At 35.7% G+C, this 20,397-nt stretch overlaps 1 protein-coding gene across 17 annotated transcripts in view; it reads left to right on the top strand.

Moving 5' to 3' along the window:
• The window catches only part of ppfibp2b (PPFIA binding protein 2b), a 101,965-nt gene that overhangs the window by 5,282 nt on the left and 76,286 nt on the right, over positions 1-20,397 (top strand). For all 17 annotated transcript variants that reach the window (XM_055009473.1, XM_055009479.1, XM_055009477.1 and 14 more), the window contains exon 2: positions 14,460-14,559. In XM_055009473.1, coding sequence (XP_054865448.1) covers positions 14,478-14,559 — 82 coding nt within the window. In that variant the 5' untranslated portion in view covers positions 14,460-14,477. The remainder of the gene's footprint in view (positions 1-14,459; positions 14,560-20,397) is intronic.

Genomic DNA, 20,397 nt, shown 5'->3' with positions numbered 1-20,397 from the left:
TTTAACCTTAATTTATACAGGAAATCTCACTGAGTCATGTTGGACAGATTTGAAGTCATTCTGGGCCGGTTGTTTTGTCATTTTTGGGCATTTTTAAAAATAATTTTGGACAAGTTTTAAGTTATTTAATTGTTTTTTTTGTGTATAATAATGTATGTTTTCTTTATAAGAATTCCATACATTTTTATTGTCATTTAGGACAACTTTTAAGCAATTTCAATCTGTTTTGTGTCATTTTTGGACCATTTTTAAATTTTTTCGTCCAACTTTTAAATGACGCTGGACAATTTTAAAGTCATTTTAAACAGTTCTTATTTGTAATTTTGGAAAAATTTGTAATTGTTCTGGACAGTTGTCATTCAGACAGTTTTTCAAATAACTTTTGACATTTTTTTTATCATCATGAATGAATTTGAAGTCATTTTATCCAGGCTGTTTTGTCATTTTGAACGGTTTTTGAGTCATTTTGGGGCAGTTTTTGGATCAGGTTCAAGTAATTTAGTCGTTTCTTCCTTTTTTTGCCATTTTAGAGAGTTTTGTTGTCATTTTGGAGAACTTTTAAGTCATATTGGATATTTTTTAGGCAGTTTGTTTTGTCATTTTGGGCAATTTTTAAATCATTTTGGACTTTTTTGGATATTTCATCCAACTTTAAATGATGCTGGACTGTTTTTTAAGTCATTTAAAACTTTTTCTTTGCCATCTTGGATCATTTAGTAATTATTTAGAATTTTTTTTTAGTTTGGACAAGTTATCAGTATTTAGGACAATTTGAAAGTCATATCAGGCTGTTTTTTAAACCCTTTTGAGCATTTTTTGGATAATTTTGCATCAGTTTTAAGTTATTTTGGACAATTTTTGTCATTTTGGACCAAATTGGAAAATAAGAAGCTGCAATGAGAGAATTTTCTCTAAAAAGTGATTCAGACCAAACAGATTTTCCAAACGGAAGCTGATTATTTCACCGTCTGAACATTAAAACCTTCCAGCAGGTTCGAAAAGCATCAATATTTTTGAAAACTCATCCAAACGCCACAATTTATCTCCGAGAAAACCTTCAGATTTTCATGTTTGACTTTTGGTTTCTTCTATAAAATGAATTAATTTACTAGTAATAAGTCTAATCTGCCTCATACAACAGAGCCAAACTTTAGATTTTCAAAATAAAATACCTCCACTGGTTTTTCTTGTATTAGTCCAGGAGGAACCTCTATGATGCAAACGGCAGCTTTCAGGCTGCGCATGGTGATTATTTTGTTAACTTCGTCCAAATAATTCAGCCTCTGGAGAAGCTTTTTATCCATCAGGAGGTAGAACTCGTTCCTCCACAGCGACTCTATCGGAGACTAAAGTTACAGCGAGTCCAGCTGCTATGAAAGGATCACATTATCACGTTTCAGGATCCAGTTACAGACGCTCAGTTCGACTTTTCTACCGATTCAGGCGAATGAAGCAAGAACAAAGACTCTAAAAGAAGAAAAAAAAACAGTCACAAATCTCTAGAATTATTTTACAAAACCTGGAATCAACTTTTATCCAACACTGGAAGTAAACTGAGACTTTTCATATTAAAGATATTTAACGATTACATTTGATTTTAATTTTAAAACACTACCTGCAGTTCAGCTGAAAACTCCATGATTTTCTTCCAGGCTGCTGTTGGTCGCAGCTGCTTCATTAGTAACTTCACACTTGTGGCACAAAGAGCAGAATTAAAATTTTTTTTACAGAATCTGATCGAAACAAAGTCTTTATTTTTGGTGAATTTTTAAATGTAAAGTGAAGTTGATGAAATGTTGCATCATCCAAAATTGAGGGAAAAACAGACCAAAATGCCACAAAACAGATTGAAATTGTTTTAAAAATGTCCAATATAACTTAAAAGTTGTGCGGCAGAGTACTGAGCTCTCTGAGTGCTTTTCTTGCTGTTGTTGTGTTACTGCTGTACAGGGTTGTGCGTCAGTGTGTGATTGTGTGTTTTGTGCATCCAGACATCATCAGCTGTCAGAATGATTTTCTTCTTGTCGTCGCTCACATTAAACTGTTGTTTCTAAATATAGAATCAGACCATTTAGTGCTGATCTGTAGAAAACGGAAATGTCTTGGTTCTATCTGCTGGACTGATGAAGTTCTGTTCAGAAGTGATGGAAAAAGTCATTAAAAAGTGAAAAATCTGACTTCTGCTAAAAACTGACACCAGATCAGTTTTACATCCATCCAGCTGAGAAGCAGAATGACATTACAATTGTACAAAAATGACTTGAAAATGGTCCATAATTACAGAAAATGAGTCCAGAATGACATGAAATTTGTCCTAAATGACTTAAAAATGATCCCAAAGACACAAAAATTATTCAAAAAGATCAAAGTTGACATAAAACTTGTTGAAAATGACCAGAAAATCGTCCAAAATGAGTCATAATTCACCCAAAATGACTCAAAAATGATCCAAACTGACTGAAGATTTGCAGAACGACACAAAATTAGTCCATGATGCTTCAAAAATGATAGAAAATGACTCCAAATTTTTGCAAAACGACTCAAAAATAATCCAAAATTACAGGGAATGTGTTGAAAATGAAATGAAAATTGCCCTAAATTGCTTGAAAAATTATTAAATTTCTGAGTCAACAGTTGAATAAAATTATAGAAAAAAATGCTTCTGAACAGAAACCAGATTTAGTGTTTAGACTGAGACACCTGGATGGATGTAAAACTGATCTGGTGTCAGTTTCTACCAAAACTCATGTGTTTTTCCTCCTAAATGTCATGGTTCTATCTGCTGGACTGATGAAGTTCTGAAAAAGTCCATTAAAAAGTGATAAATCTGGACCCACCTCTATGAACTATGGACAACTGGAGAAAGTTCTAGAGTAGACCTACTGACAACTGGAGAAAGTTCTAGAGTAGACCTACCAACACCTGGAGAAAGTTCTAGAGTAGACCTACCGACAACTGGAGAAAGTTCTAGAGTAGACCTACCGACAACTGTAGAAAGTTATAGAGTAGACCTACCGCCAACTGGAGAAAGTTCTAGAGTAGACCTACTGACACCTGTAGAAATTTCTAGAGTAGACCTACCGACAACTGGAGAAAGTTCTAGAGTAGACCTACCAACACCTGGAGAAAGTTCTAGAGTAGACCTATCGACTCTAGAACTTTCTCCAGGAGACATTCTCTTCTGTGGACTTGAAGGACCTGGAACTCTGGAAATATTCCCAGTATGAAGGTAGAACTCTGATCATTGATAAAGTTACTGGAGATGAAGAACCAGATGGTTCTGAGGAGGTTCTGGAGGAACTTTAGTCCTATTTGGTTGCTTTTATCTGGAACATGAAAGACATTTATATTATAATCCAGAATGCAGTCTGATGGTGTAGAAATGTGTTTTCTGGAGTCAGATTTGTTGACTTCAGCTGTGGAGAACGGTGGACTGCGTAATGCCGGGCTGAGAGGTGGTTTTTGTAAAGGACGGAACGGAGCTTCGTCGTCTTAAATGTCACTGGTTCTGTGGCGTTGACGTTAATTGGTGGAGAATCTGGTGTTTCCTGTTGGCTGGGCTCCACACACACCGTCGGGTTTCCTGTTTGACAGTCGGCCTGCAGGGCTTCAGCCTCCAACCGCTGACGATAATCCAAAGAGGCGAAGCCAAACGAGGAGGAAACTCCCACACACCTCGGTCTGAGCGTCTCTTTGTGTCGACGTTTAACCTCCTCAGGTTCACAGACTGTCTGGTATTCCAGCTCCGTCCAGAGTTCACCTCCTTCTGTGGATTCTGGGATGTAGAACGCCGAAACTCAAGTTTTGTCAGTTTGCAGAACAAAAGCAGCTTCTGTAGATTTTTGACAGACTCGGATGTCTCCAAATGTTGTACAAAACGATGAAAAAATGGTCTAAAATAATGTAAAAATAATCAGACATGACTTAAAAAATATCCAAAATGACAAAATGACCTTCAAATTGTCCACCATGACTATAAAGTTTTCCAAAACACTTTGCAGAACAAAAGCAGTTTCTGTAGATGTTTGATAGACTCAGATGTCTCCAAATGTTGTTCAAAATGATAAGAAAATGGTCTAAAATAACTTAAAGGTAATCTGACATCACATGAAATGTTCCAAATGCTTTTTAAAATAATCCAAAATAACAAAAAAGGCCCAAAATGATTTAAAAAATTACATAAAACAGATTGAAATTGCTTTAAAAATGTCCAGCATGACTTAAAAGGTGTGCAAAATGAGGAAGAAAGTCCAAAATGATTCAACTAAATGACAACAAGCAGCTTTAAATGACTTAAAACTGTCCAAAATTACCAAAAAAAGAATAAAATGACTAATATTTTGTCCTAAATAACAGAAATTTGTGCAAAATTATCCCCAAAAGGCCCCGAATGACTCAAAAACTGTCCAAAATGACACAAAACAGAATATAAAGACAGAAAAACAGCCTAAAATATTTAATGTTCTACAAAATGATGAGAAAATGGTCTAAAATAACTTATAAATAACTGGACATAACTTAAAAACTGTCCATCATGACTTAGAAGTGGTCCAAAAAGCATCATATAGACTTTCTAAATGATGTTACTTTTCTGATTCTCTGGATAATATTCTACAGGCTCATGTTCGGGTGAATTATTTCAACTTAATACCTAAGAAATCCTGTTTAATTCTGTCGTTTTGATGTCGTTGATGGATGAAGTTGATGTGGAGAAACAGAAACATGAATCTGACCTTCAGGGAGTCAACAATGCTCAGATGTTGCAGTGATTTTGAACAAAACCGACCAAGGAAAAGCAGATTTTCTGAACAATTTTGCTCATGTGGTGAAATTTTATCCTTATTTTGGATGTTTTTTGGCAGAAATGCTCCTAAAGCTGAGCTTCTCTTCAGCCTTTCATCAACCAGCTGCTCTGCCTGAGTGTTGGAACATTTTTTTGCTCGTTAAACCGGAGTCTGTCATTACCGTTTCTCTGCTCGTATCTTTGGATCTGAGCCGCTGAAACCTTCAGGTGTTTCTGTTGACCTGCTCTCCAGGAATGTTTACCTGCTGGATACCTGCCATGTGTGTTCACAGACAACTCGCCTGGAAACTGATCACAGTTGAAGCTGCTCAGAGGATTTTATCGCTGCTCTGTGATTAACAAGAATCTGCAGAGATTAACGAGGACTTCAGTTTTATCTTCTCATGGACAACATTAATGTTTCCTCTGCAGGAAACAAAACTAAATTTGTCCTAAGTGGCTCAGAAATGATTGAAAAAGTCTATCAAAAACTGATAAATCTGAGTTCTGCTAAAAACTGACACCAGATCAGTTTTATATCCATCCAGGTGAGAACCAGAATGACATTAAAATGATCCAAAATGAGAGAAAATGAGTTCAGAATGACATGAAATTTGTCCTACACTGCAAAAACTCTAAATCTTACCAAGTCTATTTGTCTTATTTTTAGTCAAAATGTCTCATCCCACACGATTTGAGATAAATTCACTTAACAAGAGACATTTCAGCAAGATTTTTAAGACAATGCATCTTAAATATCTTAAGTCAAACAGTCTTTAAATTATCTTGTTTTGAGTTGAATTTTACAAGAAAACTCAAAATAAGTTTAATACATCTCAGATTAGGAGGTTACATGAAAGCAAAAATCTATTTTTTAGTGAAAAACTGCTATTTTTTTTTAAGCATGTCTGGCTTATTTTAAGACACCTAAGCTTGACAATCCTGGTAAAATACAGCTTAAAATAAGTTTTCCCAGCTAATTTTAAGATCTCGATATTGTGACTATCATATCTTGTTTCAAGAAATCTTACCAAGACATTTTTCACTTGTTCTGTTGGCAGATTTTTTCACTTATTTCAAAGTTAAAATTTCCTTAAAATAAGGTTTTTTTTTCTTGTTTTGAAAGGGGCATTTTTTTCCAGTGTAAATGACTCAAAAATGACCCCAAAGACACAAAAATGATCCAAAATGACAAGAAAATATCCAAGTTGACATAAAACTTGTTGAAAATGACAAGAAAATTGTCCAAAATGAGTCATAATTCACCCAAAATGCCTCAAAAATGATCCAAACTGACTGGAGATTTGCAGAACAACATAAAATTAGTCCACAATGCTTCAAAAATGATAGAAAATGACTCAATGTGTGCAAAACGATTTGAAAATGATCCAAAATTACAGAAAATTAGTTCAGAATGACATGAAAATTGTCCTAAATTGATTGAAAATTATAAAATCTGAGTCAGCAGTTGTCTTAAATTCTAGAAAAAAATGGTTCTGAACAGAAACCAGATTCAGTGTTTAGACTGAAACACCTGGATGGATGTAAAACTGATCTGGGGTCAGTTTTTACCAGAACTCAGATGCATTTTTTTTTATTTTAAAAAATGATCAAATTACTTGAAAGTCATCCCAAATTTCTCAATATTTTTCAAAAATGGCTCAAAAAACTGTTCAAAATGACAAAAAATTAATCTGGGGTCAGTTTTTACAACAATTCAGATGTATTTTTATTAAAAATTGGTCAAACTACATGAAAGTTGTCTGAAATTACATAAAAATCGTCCCAAATTTCTCAATATTGGTCAAAAATGGCTCAAAAACAGTTCTGAATGATGAAGAATTTCCGAAATGACACTGAAATGTCCCCAAATTATTAAAGTTTGTCCAAAAACTTTACAAAAACCTTCCAAAATGACTATTTCCCCAAACAATGGAATAAATGGAATCAATGGAATCGCTTTGTGTCATTTTGGTCAAGTTTTGAGTAATTTAGGGAAAGTTTTGAAGCATTTTCTATGAATTTCATCTGTTTTGTACAAATTTCTGGTCTTTTTGGATCCACCCCTATGGACTTCAAGGACCTGGAATGTTCTAACTGAGACTAAACTCAAAGACTGGAAGCAGGAAAGGAGAACGTCCCCTGGAGAAAGTTCTAGACTAGACCTACCGACAACTGGAAAAAGTTCTAGAGTAGACCTACCGACAACTGGAGAAAGTTCTAGAGCAGACCTACCGACAACTGGAGAAAGTTCTAGAGTAGACCTACCGACAACTGGAAAAAGTTCTAGAGTAGACCTATCGACAACTGGAGAAAGTTCTAGAGTAGACCTACCGACACCTGGAGAAAGTTCTAGAGTAGACCTATCGACAACTGGAGAAAGTTCTAGAGTAGACCTACCGACACCTGGAGAAAGTTCTAGAGTAGACCTACCGACAACTGGAGAAAGTTCTAGAGTAGACCTACCGACACCTGGAGAAAGTTCTAGAGTAGACCTACCGACACCTGGAGAAAGTTCTAGAGTAGACCTACCGACACCTGGAGAAAGTTCTAGAGTAGACCTACCGACAACTGGAGAAAGTTCTAGAGTAGACCTACTGACAACTGTAGAAAGTTCTAGAGTAGACCTACCGCCAACTGGAGAAAGTTCTAGAGTAGACCTACTGACACCTGTAGAAATTTCTAGAGTAGACCTACCGACAACTGGAGAAGGTTCTAGAGTAGACCTACCGACACCTGGAGAAAGTTCTAGAGTAGACCTACCGACAACTGGAGAAAGTTCTAGAGTAGACCTACCGACACCTGTAGAAATTTCTAGAGTAGACCTACCGACAACTGGAGAAAGTTCTAGAGTAGACCTACCGACACCTGGAGAAAGTTATAGAGTAGACCTACCGACAACTGGAGAAAGTTCTAGAGTAGACCTACCGACAACTGGAGAAAGTTCTACAGTAGACCTACCGACAACTGTAGAAAGTTCTAGAGTAGACCTACCGACAACTGGAGAAAGTTCTAGAGTAGACCTACCGACACCTGGAGAAAGTTCTAGAGTAGACCTACCGACAACTGGAGAAAGTTCTAGAGTAGACCTACCGACAACTGGAGAAAGTTCTAGAGTAGACCTACCGACAACTGTAGAAAGTTCTAGAGTAGACCTACCGACAACTGGAGAAAGTTCTAGAGTAGACCTACTGACAACTGTCCAGTTGTGGGTGGGTCTACTCTAGAACTTTCTCCAGGGGAAATTCTCCTCTCTGGACTTGAAGGACCTGGAACTCTAGAGATATCCACAGTATGAAGGTAGAACTCTGATCATTGATAAAGTTACTGGAGATTCTCTAGACGACTCATCTGGAAACTCACAGTTGATTCACAAGGCAGAAATGTATCACTGCTCTGTGATTAATAAGAATCTGAAGAGATTCACGAGACCGTCTGACTTTATTTTTATATCCTCATGAACATTAATATTTCTCTCCTCATAAAAGACTGAAGCTTCTTAAAATGAATCCATTTTAAGTGTTTTTTCTGCATTAACTCTGTAGGCGGCGATGAAACCAGCGTCCTACTGTGATCCAATCTCTGAACCTTCGGTTGTTTCTCCAACCTTCCTGTCATTCTTACCAGACATTAAAGTACAGGATTTAAAAAGATCATTTGTCATCCTGGACTTTTTAGGGAAACAAATCAACACAAATAGATGTAGGATTCGTGTGAAGACGAGCAAGACAACAACAAAAAGACAACTGAAGAGCTGCTGAACTGACCAGAAGACACAGAATGAACACAAATAGATGAAAAACAACCAGAAAAGAGGCAGAAAATGATGACGAGACACAAAATACAAATACATCAGTGTCATTGGCACAATGAATCATTTGGACAAATTTTTATGTAAATTTGAACATCCTTCATATCGTTTTGACCAGATCAGTTTTACATCCATTCAGGGGTCACAATCTAAACACTAAATCTTTTTTTTTTAAATTCAGCATCACTTTTTCTTTCATTTTTGATAAATGTTGACAAATTTTGTACAATTTGAAATTATTTTTGAGCAGTTTTGGGCAGGATTTTTTCATGCAAAAATTACCATTCTCATGTCATTACAGTCTCATTTTTATGCAATTCTGGATCATTTTGGATCATTCTCGATCATTCTAGATCATTTTGGCTCATTTTTGGGACATCTGTGGATCATTTTGCATGGTTTTGGATCACGTTGGATGGCTTTGGATCTTTCTGGGTCTTTCTCTATCACTTTTGTATCATTGTTGTATCATTCTGGATCATTTTGAAACAACCTGAAGTCATCTTGGATCGTTTTTAGACAGTTTTAGATGCAGACTGTTTGCCACTGTGTTTTCCCGCTGCTCCAAGCTGCTCCTGAACGCCTCGTCAGAGTGTAAAATGTGCTTAGTCAGGACAGTAAGAGGCAGCAGGAGTTTTTTTTTATTCTGCAGGAGGCTTCCTCTTTAAAACCCTCGGAGCTGCTAGACGATGTGTGAAGTGAAGCTGCTGCAGGACAGAATCCTGTTTTCATTTAAACGCTGCTCTTCTTTCTGTCCTGGTTGTTCTTTGACTCGGTGGTTTCCGTGTTCCAGTCAGAATCTATTTTGCCCTCAGAGAAGCTAATGAAGCGAAGCGTCACATGACTGCAGTCGATGGCGTTCATGGGGGCAGAAGACATGAGAATCCTCTCCAGAGAATCATGTCATTATTATCTACAGTAAACATGCAGTATAAACAGCTTAACGTGGGGATTTTAGCCATTAAAGTCTGTTTTAATCATTTCAGTTAGATTCTCATTATTAATTAGCGTCACCACAGTGCAGCTAACACCTCCAGTATCAATATAATAATTTATAACATAAAAATATTAGTCACAAAGCTGATAAATTAAAAAAAAGATGTCACAGTCTGAAGATAATCCAGTTCTGATCAATTCTGGACAATTTTCAAGTCATTTTGGACAAAATTTCAGGTCCTTTAGAACAATTTTGGCATAATTTGGGGAAATACTGAGTCATTTTGGAAAGTTTTTGTAATTTTTTGGACAAATTTTCATAATTTTAGGACAATTTTGTGTTATTTTGGACATTTTTTTTTCACTTTGAACAGTTTTTTGAGCCATTTTTGACAAATATTGAGAAATTTGGGGTGACTTTCAAGTAATTTGATCATTTTTTAAAATTAAAAATGCATCTAAGTTGTGATAAAAACTGACACCAGATCAGTTTTACATCCATCCAGGTGTGTCAGTCTAAACACTAAATCTGGTTTCTGTTCAGAAACATTTTTTTCTAGAATTTTAGACAATTGTTGACTCAGAAATGGGATCATTTTCAAGCAATTTCGGACAATTTTCATTTCATTTTCAACAAATTTCCTGTAATTTTGGATCACTTTCGAGTCATTTTGCTCAAATTTTGAGTCATTTTTGAAGCATTGTGGACTAATTTAGTGTCGTTCTACAAATCTTCAGTCAGTTTGGATCATTTTTGAGTCACTTGGGGTGAATCCTGACTCATTTTGGACAATTTTCTTGTCATTTTCAACAAGTTTTAAGTCAACTTGGATCTTTTCTCATCATTTTGGATCATTTTTGTGTCTTTGGGATAATTTTCGAGTCATTTGGGACAAATTTCATGTTATTCTGAACTCATTTTCTGTAATTATGGATCATTTTCAAGTCATTTTGGATCATTTTAATGTCATTCTGCTTCTCAGCTGGATGGATGTAAAACTGATCTGGTGTCAGTTTTTACCAGCAGCTGAGGACTTTTATTTTGAAGTTTCTGTCCCAGTAGGAACAGTTCATAAACGTTTTATAAACTCGTTTCCAGTACTTTTTTAAACTCATCTGTAGAGAACCCGGCTTCGTGTTGAGTGTTTGACGAACTGGTTTTTCTGGATGGTTTGGGGTTAAAGGTGTGTCGCTGCTCAGAGACAAAGAGGAGATTCTGGACCTTTAATTATTCAGAAACAACAAACTAAATCTGCTCTGATAAACCCTCAGGAAACACTTCTTGTTCTTTTTAAGCTGACCGTTATAAAACCATAATTATATGTTGGAAGGTCGGTTAATCCACTGATCCCAAACAGTTTCTGGGTGGTTTTATTGTTTTTGTTTCCTTCATGTCTCCCTTTTCTTCACTGTGGCTCATTTTGCTTGTTTTCTGTCTTAATTTTTTCTATTGTGTGTCCTGATTTTCTCATTTGATCTGTTTTTTGTAATTTATTGGGACTTGTTTTTTTTTTTAATTATCTGTCATTTTTGTATTTCATTTTCGTGCCTGTTTTTTTATTATTTTATTTTGTGTCCTCTTTTTCTTATTTTATCAATTTTTTCAGGACTTGTTTTTCTTATTTTGTTTCTTTTTATTATATTTATTATCATTAATTTTTAAATTTTGTGTCTTTTTCACTTTTTTTGTGTCTCAGAAACGTCTTCTCTAAATGAAAAAACAAATCCTGGATTTTTTTTTTATGTTTGTGTCTCATTTTTAATTTTTATTTCTACATCTTTTTACTTGTTTTGTGTCATTTATTTATTTTGTGTCCTGTTTCTCTTATTTTATGGAATTATTCAATTTTTTTTTCATATTTTATCTCATTTTTCTATTTTTTTTGGGACTAGTTTTTCAGATTTTCTCTCATTTGTGCATCTTTTTTTTCATTTCATGCATGTTACTTATTTTTTTCTTTTGTGTCTTTTTTGTTTTGTGTGTCTCGGAAACATCTTCTGTAAATGAAAATGAAAAATCTTGGATTTTTTATTTTTGTGTCTCATTTTTTTATTATTTTGTGTCCCGTTTATCTTATTTTAGCTATTTTTTCTCATTTTTTGGGACTTGCTTTTCTCATTTTCTGTCATATTTTTCATTTCATGCCTGTTTTTTAAATTTTATTTTGTGTCTTGATTTTTTTATTTGATCTAATCTCAGAAGCTAGCTAGTTATTCACAGAAAAGCCTCTCATCTCCATCAGTTTCTGCAGCAGCGCTGAACAAAATTAGTTTGAAAAGAGTGAAATAAGAGCATTTTTAAAATCTCTTTTATCAGTCTTCTATGAACATTTTTAATGTCATTATTACAGCTAATCATGTTCATGTAATTGCTAGAAGCTGAAATCCTGTTTGGGATCAATATTTAATTAATCCTGCAGCCCTACAGCAGATGTTCAGTTTCTTTTTTTGCAGCCAGATCTTCCCGTCAGTGTTTCTGCATCTTATATGTTCATCCTCGGTGTTAAACTGTAGTTTAGTTTACGGCCTGCAGAGACAAAGGCCAAACTGTTGTGTTGAGGTCAGTAGTTGAACAGAATCGGTCTGTAAGAGTCTGAATGGAGACGTCACCCTCAGCGTTTAGAAAACCACATAAAAAAACAACCGCATCCTTCAGACTCACAAACAGAGGCCAAAAAATGAGAAAATAAAGACAGAATGGCGACATGCAGCTTCAACTCCATCCACTGTGTTTATATGCAGAGGGTTCATGTGGAAATAGGTTTAAATAAAACTTACTGGATGAATAAAATAAATGCAGCACGACGTAGATACAGTGAACAGAGGAGCAAGTTGCTGGAAGATCCATTCAGCCTGGAGAAACATCTTTCTACTGATGATGAACAGACTAGAGAGGAAAAGCCTGGAAACATGGAAATAGGAAAATATCTGTCGTATGAGGAGACAAAATGACAAATACAAGACACAAAATGGCAAAAACGAGACACAAAATGGCAAAAACAGGAAATAAAATGACCAACATAAGACACAAAATGGCAGAAATGGGACACAAAATGGCAAAAACAGGACATAAAATGGCAAAAACAGGACATAAAATGGCAAAAAAAGACACAAAATGGCAAAAACAGGACATAAAATGGCAAAAAAGACACAAAATGGCAAAAACAAGACACAAAAGCCACAAAAAACAAGAGAAATGAGACAAAAAATTAGAGAAATGAGATCCAAAATAAGGAAAATAAGATTAAATGAGAAAAACAAGTTAAAAACTGAGACAAAAAATGTCATGAAGTGTGAGAAATGAAACGCCAAACAAGGCGTAACTTTCAATAACACGAAAGGAGAAAAACAAGTTAAAGACTCAGGAAAAAAATACAAAAAATTTGACAAAATGAGAAAAAACAAATCAAAAATGACAAAAAATAAGAAACAGATGAAAAATGTCACAAATTGACAGAAATGAGACACAAAACAGGAAAAGTCAGATGAAATGAGAAAAAAGGACAAAAACAAGACATAAATTTCACAAAAATGAGACAAAAACAGCAGAAATTAGACAAAAATTAAAAAAGAAGGGATACAAAACAAGGATCACAACAAATAAATAAAGTGAAAAATTATCCCACAGTGAAGAAAAAAACTTAAGAAATACCGACCAAGAAATGACTTGGAGGATTAATCAGTTACTATTATTATTGTTGTTGTTGTTGTTGTTGTTGATCCAGTAATGGTTTCTTTCCTGTATTACAGCTTCAGCTGTGATTTAAATGGAATATAAAGATGTTATGTCCACATATCCGTTAATCAGCCTGTTTCTACATTAACCTGGCCTCGTGGCCTCATGGCTGTGTTTTCATGCCAGTTGTCACGGCGATGTGAAGTTAATGTGGATGAACGTTGCCGTGGCAGCGTTTTGTTCTCTGAGGCTGATTACATCACAGTCCTTCATCCTGATTCGCTCAGACTCATGTCAGTTTGTCTGTAAGATGGAGTGACAGACGGATGGATGATGATAATGGATGATGACGGATGGATGGATGGATGATAATGGATGGATGGATGGATGATGATAATGGTGGATGGATGATGGATGGATGGATGGATGGATGATGGATGGATGATGGATGGAGGATGGATGATGATGGATGGATGGTTGAATGGATGATGATGGATGATGGGTGGATGATGGGTGATAATGGATGGATGATGGATGGATGGATGGATGGTTGGATGGATGATAATGGATGGATGGATGATGATGGATGGATGGATGATGGATGGATGGATGATGGATGGAGGATGGATGATGATGGATGGATGGATGGTTGAATGGATGATGATGGATGATGGGTGGATGGATGGGTGATAATGGATGGATGATGGATGGATGGATGGATGGATGGATGATGATGGATGGATGATGGATGGATGGATGGATGATAATGGATGGATGATGGATGGATGATGGATGGATGATGGATGGGGCAGTGGTGGTGCAACAGTTAAGTCTCTGGACTACTAATCAGAAGGTCAGATGTGGCCACTGTTGGGCCCTTGAGCTTGAGCAAGGTCCTTAACTCTTCCTGCTCCAGGGGGCGCTGTACTGTGACTGACCCGTTGCTCTGACTCCCCCATTTGGGGAGAGATGTGACAATCAGAATTTCCCCTTGTGGGAATAATAAGGGATAATAAATTTTTTAAAAAAAAATTGATTGATGTATGGATGTATGGATGGATGAATGAATGGATGGATGGATGATGGATGGATTTTGTCATTTTATTCCTTATCTTTGGTTTTCTTCCTTTCTACACCTGAATTTTTTTAATTTGTCAAACTTTTCAGGCGGTTTGGTTTGAGATTATTTTAACTCGATCAGTTCCTTTTAAACCAGTCACTAATAAAAACATTTTTATCCATTTGTTTTGTAGAAGAACAGCTGAGATCCAATGCTTCCCACCGTCGCCATGGAGACAGAGGCCAGTCACATGCTGGAGGCAGCGCTGGAGCAGATGGATGACATCATCGCAGGTGAGCCAATCGACAGGTGTCGTCTCTGTGACGTCATAGAAACAGAAACCTGAACTCACCCTCACAGAGCCAATCAGGGTTTAATGATGTCATTTCCTGTCAGTTTTCACTCTTTTTGGTTTTATTATTTTACTCATCTGACTTCATCATATTTTTAGGAGAAATTTTATGTATTTCTTTTTTATTTGTGAGCTTTAACCTCCTGTTTGTTTGTTCTACATTTTAAAGTTCAGTCTGACTGGAGCTTGAAGGTTAAATTAATAATTCATCTTTTTTCAGATTTTTTGTCTTTTTTTTCTTATTTTAATTCCAATTCTTCTAAATTTTTGGTTTTTTCTTCCTGTTTTTTGTCTTTTTTCGGATTTTGTGTCTTGTTTTTCTAATTTTCTCTCTCATTACTTCTCATTTTATGTCTCTTTTTTGGGTTTTATGTCTTTGTTCGGATTATCTATCTTTTTTCAGATTTTTTGTCATTTTTGCCATTTTGTGTCTTTTTTTTCTTGTTTTCAGTCTTTTCTGATTGTGTCTCATTTTTTGTGTTTTTTTTCTCTTTTTGTGTCTCATTTTTCTTATTTTTTAGTCTTTTTCCCCCCGATTTTGTTATTTTTCTCATTTTGTTCCTTTTTTCTCGTTTTGTGTCTTTATTCTGATTTTGTATCTTTTTTGTTTTCTTTCTTTTATTTGTTTTTTCTTGATTTTTTTTGTTTTTTTCTCATTTTTTCTCATTTTCTGTCTGTTTTTCTGATTTTGTATCAACTTTTTTCTTGTTTTTTGTCTTTTTTGCTGATTTTGTGGTTTGTTTTAATATTTTTATCTCATTTTTCTTATTTTAAGTCTTTTTTCAAATTTTTTTTCCTTGATTGCATAGTTAGTTTTTCTCATTTTGTGTCTTTTTTCTCGTTTTCTGTCTTTTTTCTGATTTTGTGTCTTTTTTTCTCATTTAGCATCCTGTTTCTCAGATTTTGTGTGGCATTTTTCTCATTTTGTGTCTCATTTTTGTGCACGACGCACCTGTCTCCATATTCTTCTCCTCTCTGCTCGGTGGAAACACTGCCTGCAGTTCAGCTTTAAAGTCTCTGAATTTTTCCCACATATCTGTTCATCACAGTTGAGTCACTGATGGCTTCATGGCTGCATCAAGGAACAAAGAATTTTTAGTTTTTTACAGAATCTTGTTCAAGCAAAATATTTAGTTTTGGCAGATTTTTAAATGAGACGTAATAAATCAAAAAAATTGGATCTCAGCTTTAGTTCAGAGTTTCACAGACGATGCATTCAAGGACTGTCGGCAAGTTAAAAATCAACAAAATGTTTTTGTTTTTACAGTTTCTGTCAGATAAATGGTGTCACTATTTAAGATAACAGTGTTTAAAAGCTGCCAGTGGGTTTGGACAGTTAATAATCCATGTGGAGTTCAAACAGCAGGAAGGTTTTGGCTTCAGGTTTTCCTGGAGGTTTTTCAGGATTTGCTGGTTTGAGGCAGCAGCAGGTTAATGAGTGAAGATCTGGTGGATCTTTAACTCATTCTGCTTCTGTTGCCTAAACAAAGGTTGTGTTTGCTGCTCAGAGATGAGGTTTAACCAGTAAATGTTTAATGTGGGAAAACAAAGAATCTGTCCAGACTAAGGTCCTCTGTTAACGCCTCACACAGGTCTCTGACGGAAGCAAAACCATGAGAAATTTTAGGAACTGAACTAAATATATGAGTGTTGCATTTCAGAGGAGGGAACAGAATCAGGATATACCCCCCAAAAAAACAATTAAAAAAATTTAAAATGCTCCAAAATGTACAGTTTTGTTGAATTATAGATAATAAAAACTAGCAAAACCACCTTTGTATTATTTCTATAGTAAAAGAATTTAATTATTGGAAATTACAGAATTAGTTTTTATTCAAATATATTTCTGTTATTTTTCTTAGTAAAGTTCTAGTATCTGTGTCATTTCAAGGCAGTTGCTGCTGCTAAGTGATATTTTTATCTATTAATTTAATTTTAGATTTATTTTTTATGAAATTAAAATAATGACCTTTGCAAAAAATAGTTGGTTATGAATTTAAAAGTCATTTCATATTATTTTCAGTTTGACAAATGTGAGAATTTATTGGTTTTCTTCAACATATATGAGAATAAAGCGAACATCTAAAGGTCTCACAGTCAATAACATGAGATGTTTAAATACATTACTGGTATTCTTCACTGTTTTCTGATTAATAGAGTGTTACGATCCAGCCCTCCAGGGCACAACGGGGTGTAACAAAAACAAAACAAAAAAAACAGAACAGATGTTATTGGTGAAGTAAAGCAATCTGTGGCTCAGTGACAAAATTAGCAGAAAATCAAAAAACAGTAATGATGCAAAGAAAACATTTTGTGGGTTTTCCTAAATTAAAGAAACAAATGAAACCAATCAAACGGAGTTATTAGAAACTAGCTCAACAAAATAACCAAACTGAGCTCTTCAGCTAAACGTAAACACAACACCTCCCAAACAAACAAAACTAACAAACACACATTAGCTCAAAACTACCAGGAACCATTCTCAATGCTTTCAGTCTGCAGTTCAGCTAAAAAACGCTAAAAGATGGAGATCTAACTCCACAGCATCCGTTACCATGGAGATCTAGCTGTATAGCATCTGTTACCATGGAGATGTAGCTCCACAAGTCCACCACAGCAGCACCCGGGGCCATAACATAAAAAACAACTGATCCAGATGATCCAGATGTCTACAGATGATCCAGATGATCCAGGTGTTTACAGATGATCCAGATGATCCAGGTGTTTACAGATGATCCAGATGTGGACAGCTGATACAGATGATCCAGATGTCTACAGATGATCCAGGTGTCTACAGATGATCCAGATGTGGACAGCTGATCCAGATGATCCAGATGTCTACAGATGATCCAGGTGTTTACAGATGATCCAGATGTGGACAGCTGATCCAGATGATCCAGATGTCTACAGATGATCCAGATGTCTACAGATGATCTAGATGTGGACAGCTGAGAATCCCCAGTTTGTTCTGTTGCTGCTGTTTAATGTTCCGGCTCCGACCGACCACAAATAGAAAACCATTAAAGAGCCCGTTAGCGATAGCATCAGCCAATCAGCAACGAGGAAATTAGAGCCTCTTATCAGCAGCGTCTGTACTCGCTCTCGTATTACATCCCATAATATGAGTGTTTCTTTGTTTTAGGCTGAACGACTTCGGGGACGTCAGTGAGGCTGGTTTTATTTTCTATAGAACAGAGAGCTGCAGCTTTAACAAGTTTATTATGAAACATGATCCAAGAGATCAGCAGCTGGAAAAAGAACCAGAATATATCAATGATCAGAATTTATCAATGATCAGAGTTTATCAATGATCAGAGTTCTACCTGCACACTGAGAATATCTCCAGAGTTTCAGGTCCTTGAAGTCCATAGACCTACGGACAACTGGTCTACTCTAGAACTTTCTCCAGCTGTCGGTAGGTCTGCTCTAAAACTTTCTCCAGTTGTCGGTAGGTCTGCTCTAGAACTTTCTCCAGTTGTCGGTAGGTCTACTCTAGAACTTTCTCCAGGTGTCAGTAGGTCTACTCTAGAACTTTCTCCAGTTGTCGGTAGGTCTACTCTAAACTTTCTCCAGTTGTCAGTAGGTCTACTCTAGAACTTTCTCCAGTTGTCGGTAGGTCTACTCTAGAACTTTCTCCAGTTGTCGGTAGGTCTACTCTAGAACTTTCTCCAGTTGTAGGTAGGTCTACTCTAGAACTTTCTCCAGTTGTCGGTAGGTCTACTCTAGAACTTTCTCCAGTTGTCGGTAGGTCTACTCTAAACTTTCTCCAGTTGTCAGTAGGTCTACTCTAGAACTTTCTCCAGTTGTCGGTAGGTCTACTCTAGAACTTTCTCCAGTTGTCGGTAGGTCTACTCTAGAACTTTCTCCAGTTGTCGGTAGGTCTACTCTAGAACTTTCTCCAGTTGTCAGTAGGTCTACTCTAAAACTTTCTCCAGTTGTCAGTAGGTCTACTCTAGAACTTTCTCCAGTTGTCAGTAGGTCTACTCTAGAACTTTCTCCAGGTGTTGGTAGGTCTACTCTAGAACTTTCTCCAGGTGTCAGTAGGTCTACTCTAGAACTTTCTCCAGTTGTAGGTAGGTCTACTCTAGAACTTTCTCCAGTTGTCGGTAGGTCTACTCTAGAACTTTCTCCAATTGTCAGTAGGTCTGCTCTAGAACTTTCTATAGTTGTCAGTAGGTCTACTCTAGAACTTTCTCCAGGGGACGTTCTCCTTTCCTGCTTCCAGTCTTTAAGCTTAGTCTCACATAGAACATTCCAGGTCCTTGAAGTTCATAGAGGTGGGTCCAGATTTATCACTTTTTAATGGACTTTTTCAGAACTTCATCAATCCAGCAGATAGAACCATGACATTTAGGAGGAGAAACACATCTGAGTTCTGCTAAAAACTGACACCAGATCGGTTTTACATCCATTTAATTCTAAACAGTTCCTTGTGGTGATTCATTTTTATCAGTTTTTGGTGATTCTGGGCAATTTTCTTGTCTTTTTATAGCAATTCATGAGTCATTTTGTACAAATCTTGTTTTATTTTAGCGAAATCTTCAAATCGTCCTCAACAGTTTTTGAATCATTTTTGACAAAAAGATCATTTTGGAAAATTTTTGTTTTGGGGGGAGCATCCTGAGCATTTTAGGAGTCACTGTGGACAAATGTTGAGAAATTAAGGAAGATCTTTGTGTAATTTTAGCTAACTTTCATATAATTTGATGAAAAAAATATTTGAGTTCTGGTGAAAACACAATTTTCGACAATTTTTGAGTAACTTTGAAAGGTTTTTGTCTTTTTTGAAAAATTTTCATAAATTTGGACACCTTTTGTCATTTTGAACAATTTTTGAGCCATTTTTGACAAATATTGAGAAATCTGGGATGATTTTTGTGTAATTTTAGACAACTTTCATGTAATTTGACCAGTTTTTAATAAAAAAAAACACATCTGAGTTGTGGTAAAAACTGACACCAGATCAGTTTTACATGTGTTTCAGTCTAAACACTGAATCTGGTTTCTGTTCAGAACCATTTTTTTCTATTATTGTAGACAATTGTTGACCCAGAAATTGGATCATTTTCAAGCAATTTATTACAATTTTCTTTTCATTTTCAACACATTTCCTGTAATTTTGGATCATTTTTGAGTAATTTTCTGCAAATTTTGGGTCATTTTGTATCATGTTTGAAGCATTGTGGACTAATTTAGTGTCATTCTGCAAATCTTCAGTCAGTTTGGATCATTTTTGAGTCATTTTGGGTGAATTCTGACTCATTTTGGACAATTTTCTTGTCATTTTCAACAAGTTTTTTTGTAGACTTGGATCTTTTCTCGTCATTTTGGATGATTTTTTGTGTCTTTGGGATCATTTTCTGCTCATTTGGGACAAATTTCATGTCATTCTGGTTCTCACCTGGATGGATGAAAAACTGATGGTTGATCAGAATTTAGTTTTGGGTCATTTTGGATCATTTCTGAGTAATTCTAGACAATGTTTGGGTTGTTTTTGCCATTTTTTTTCCTCATTTTGGATAAATTTTGAGTCATTTTCAACAATTTTTGAGTTACTGTGATGCTCAATGCTGCTTAAATAGCCAATTTTGAGCATCGGTATTATGGGATGTATCCTAGTGTGAACAGTTTAGAGTCTTAGAAACAATCATTGGTCCCCTGGATGTGTTTCTGTTTTCTGATAATTCACCAGAGAAAACTTTAAAAAGTGCATTCTGCGTACTTTTAACTATTTTTTGTAATATTTTTCCGCTGTAAAATGGGTCATCTTGCCGTGCTA

The sequence above is a fragment of the Amphiprion ocellaris genome, chromosome 3 (assembly GCF_022539595.1).
Source record: "Amphiprion ocellaris isolate individual 3 ecotype Okinawa chromosome 3, ASM2253959v1, whole genome shotgun sequence".
In the NCBI taxonomy this organism is placed as follows: domain Eukaryota; kingdom Metazoa; phylum Chordata; class Actinopteri; family Pomacentridae; genus Amphiprion; species Amphiprion ocellaris.
This window is presented reverse-complemented; position numbering and strand designations above follow the sequence as displayed.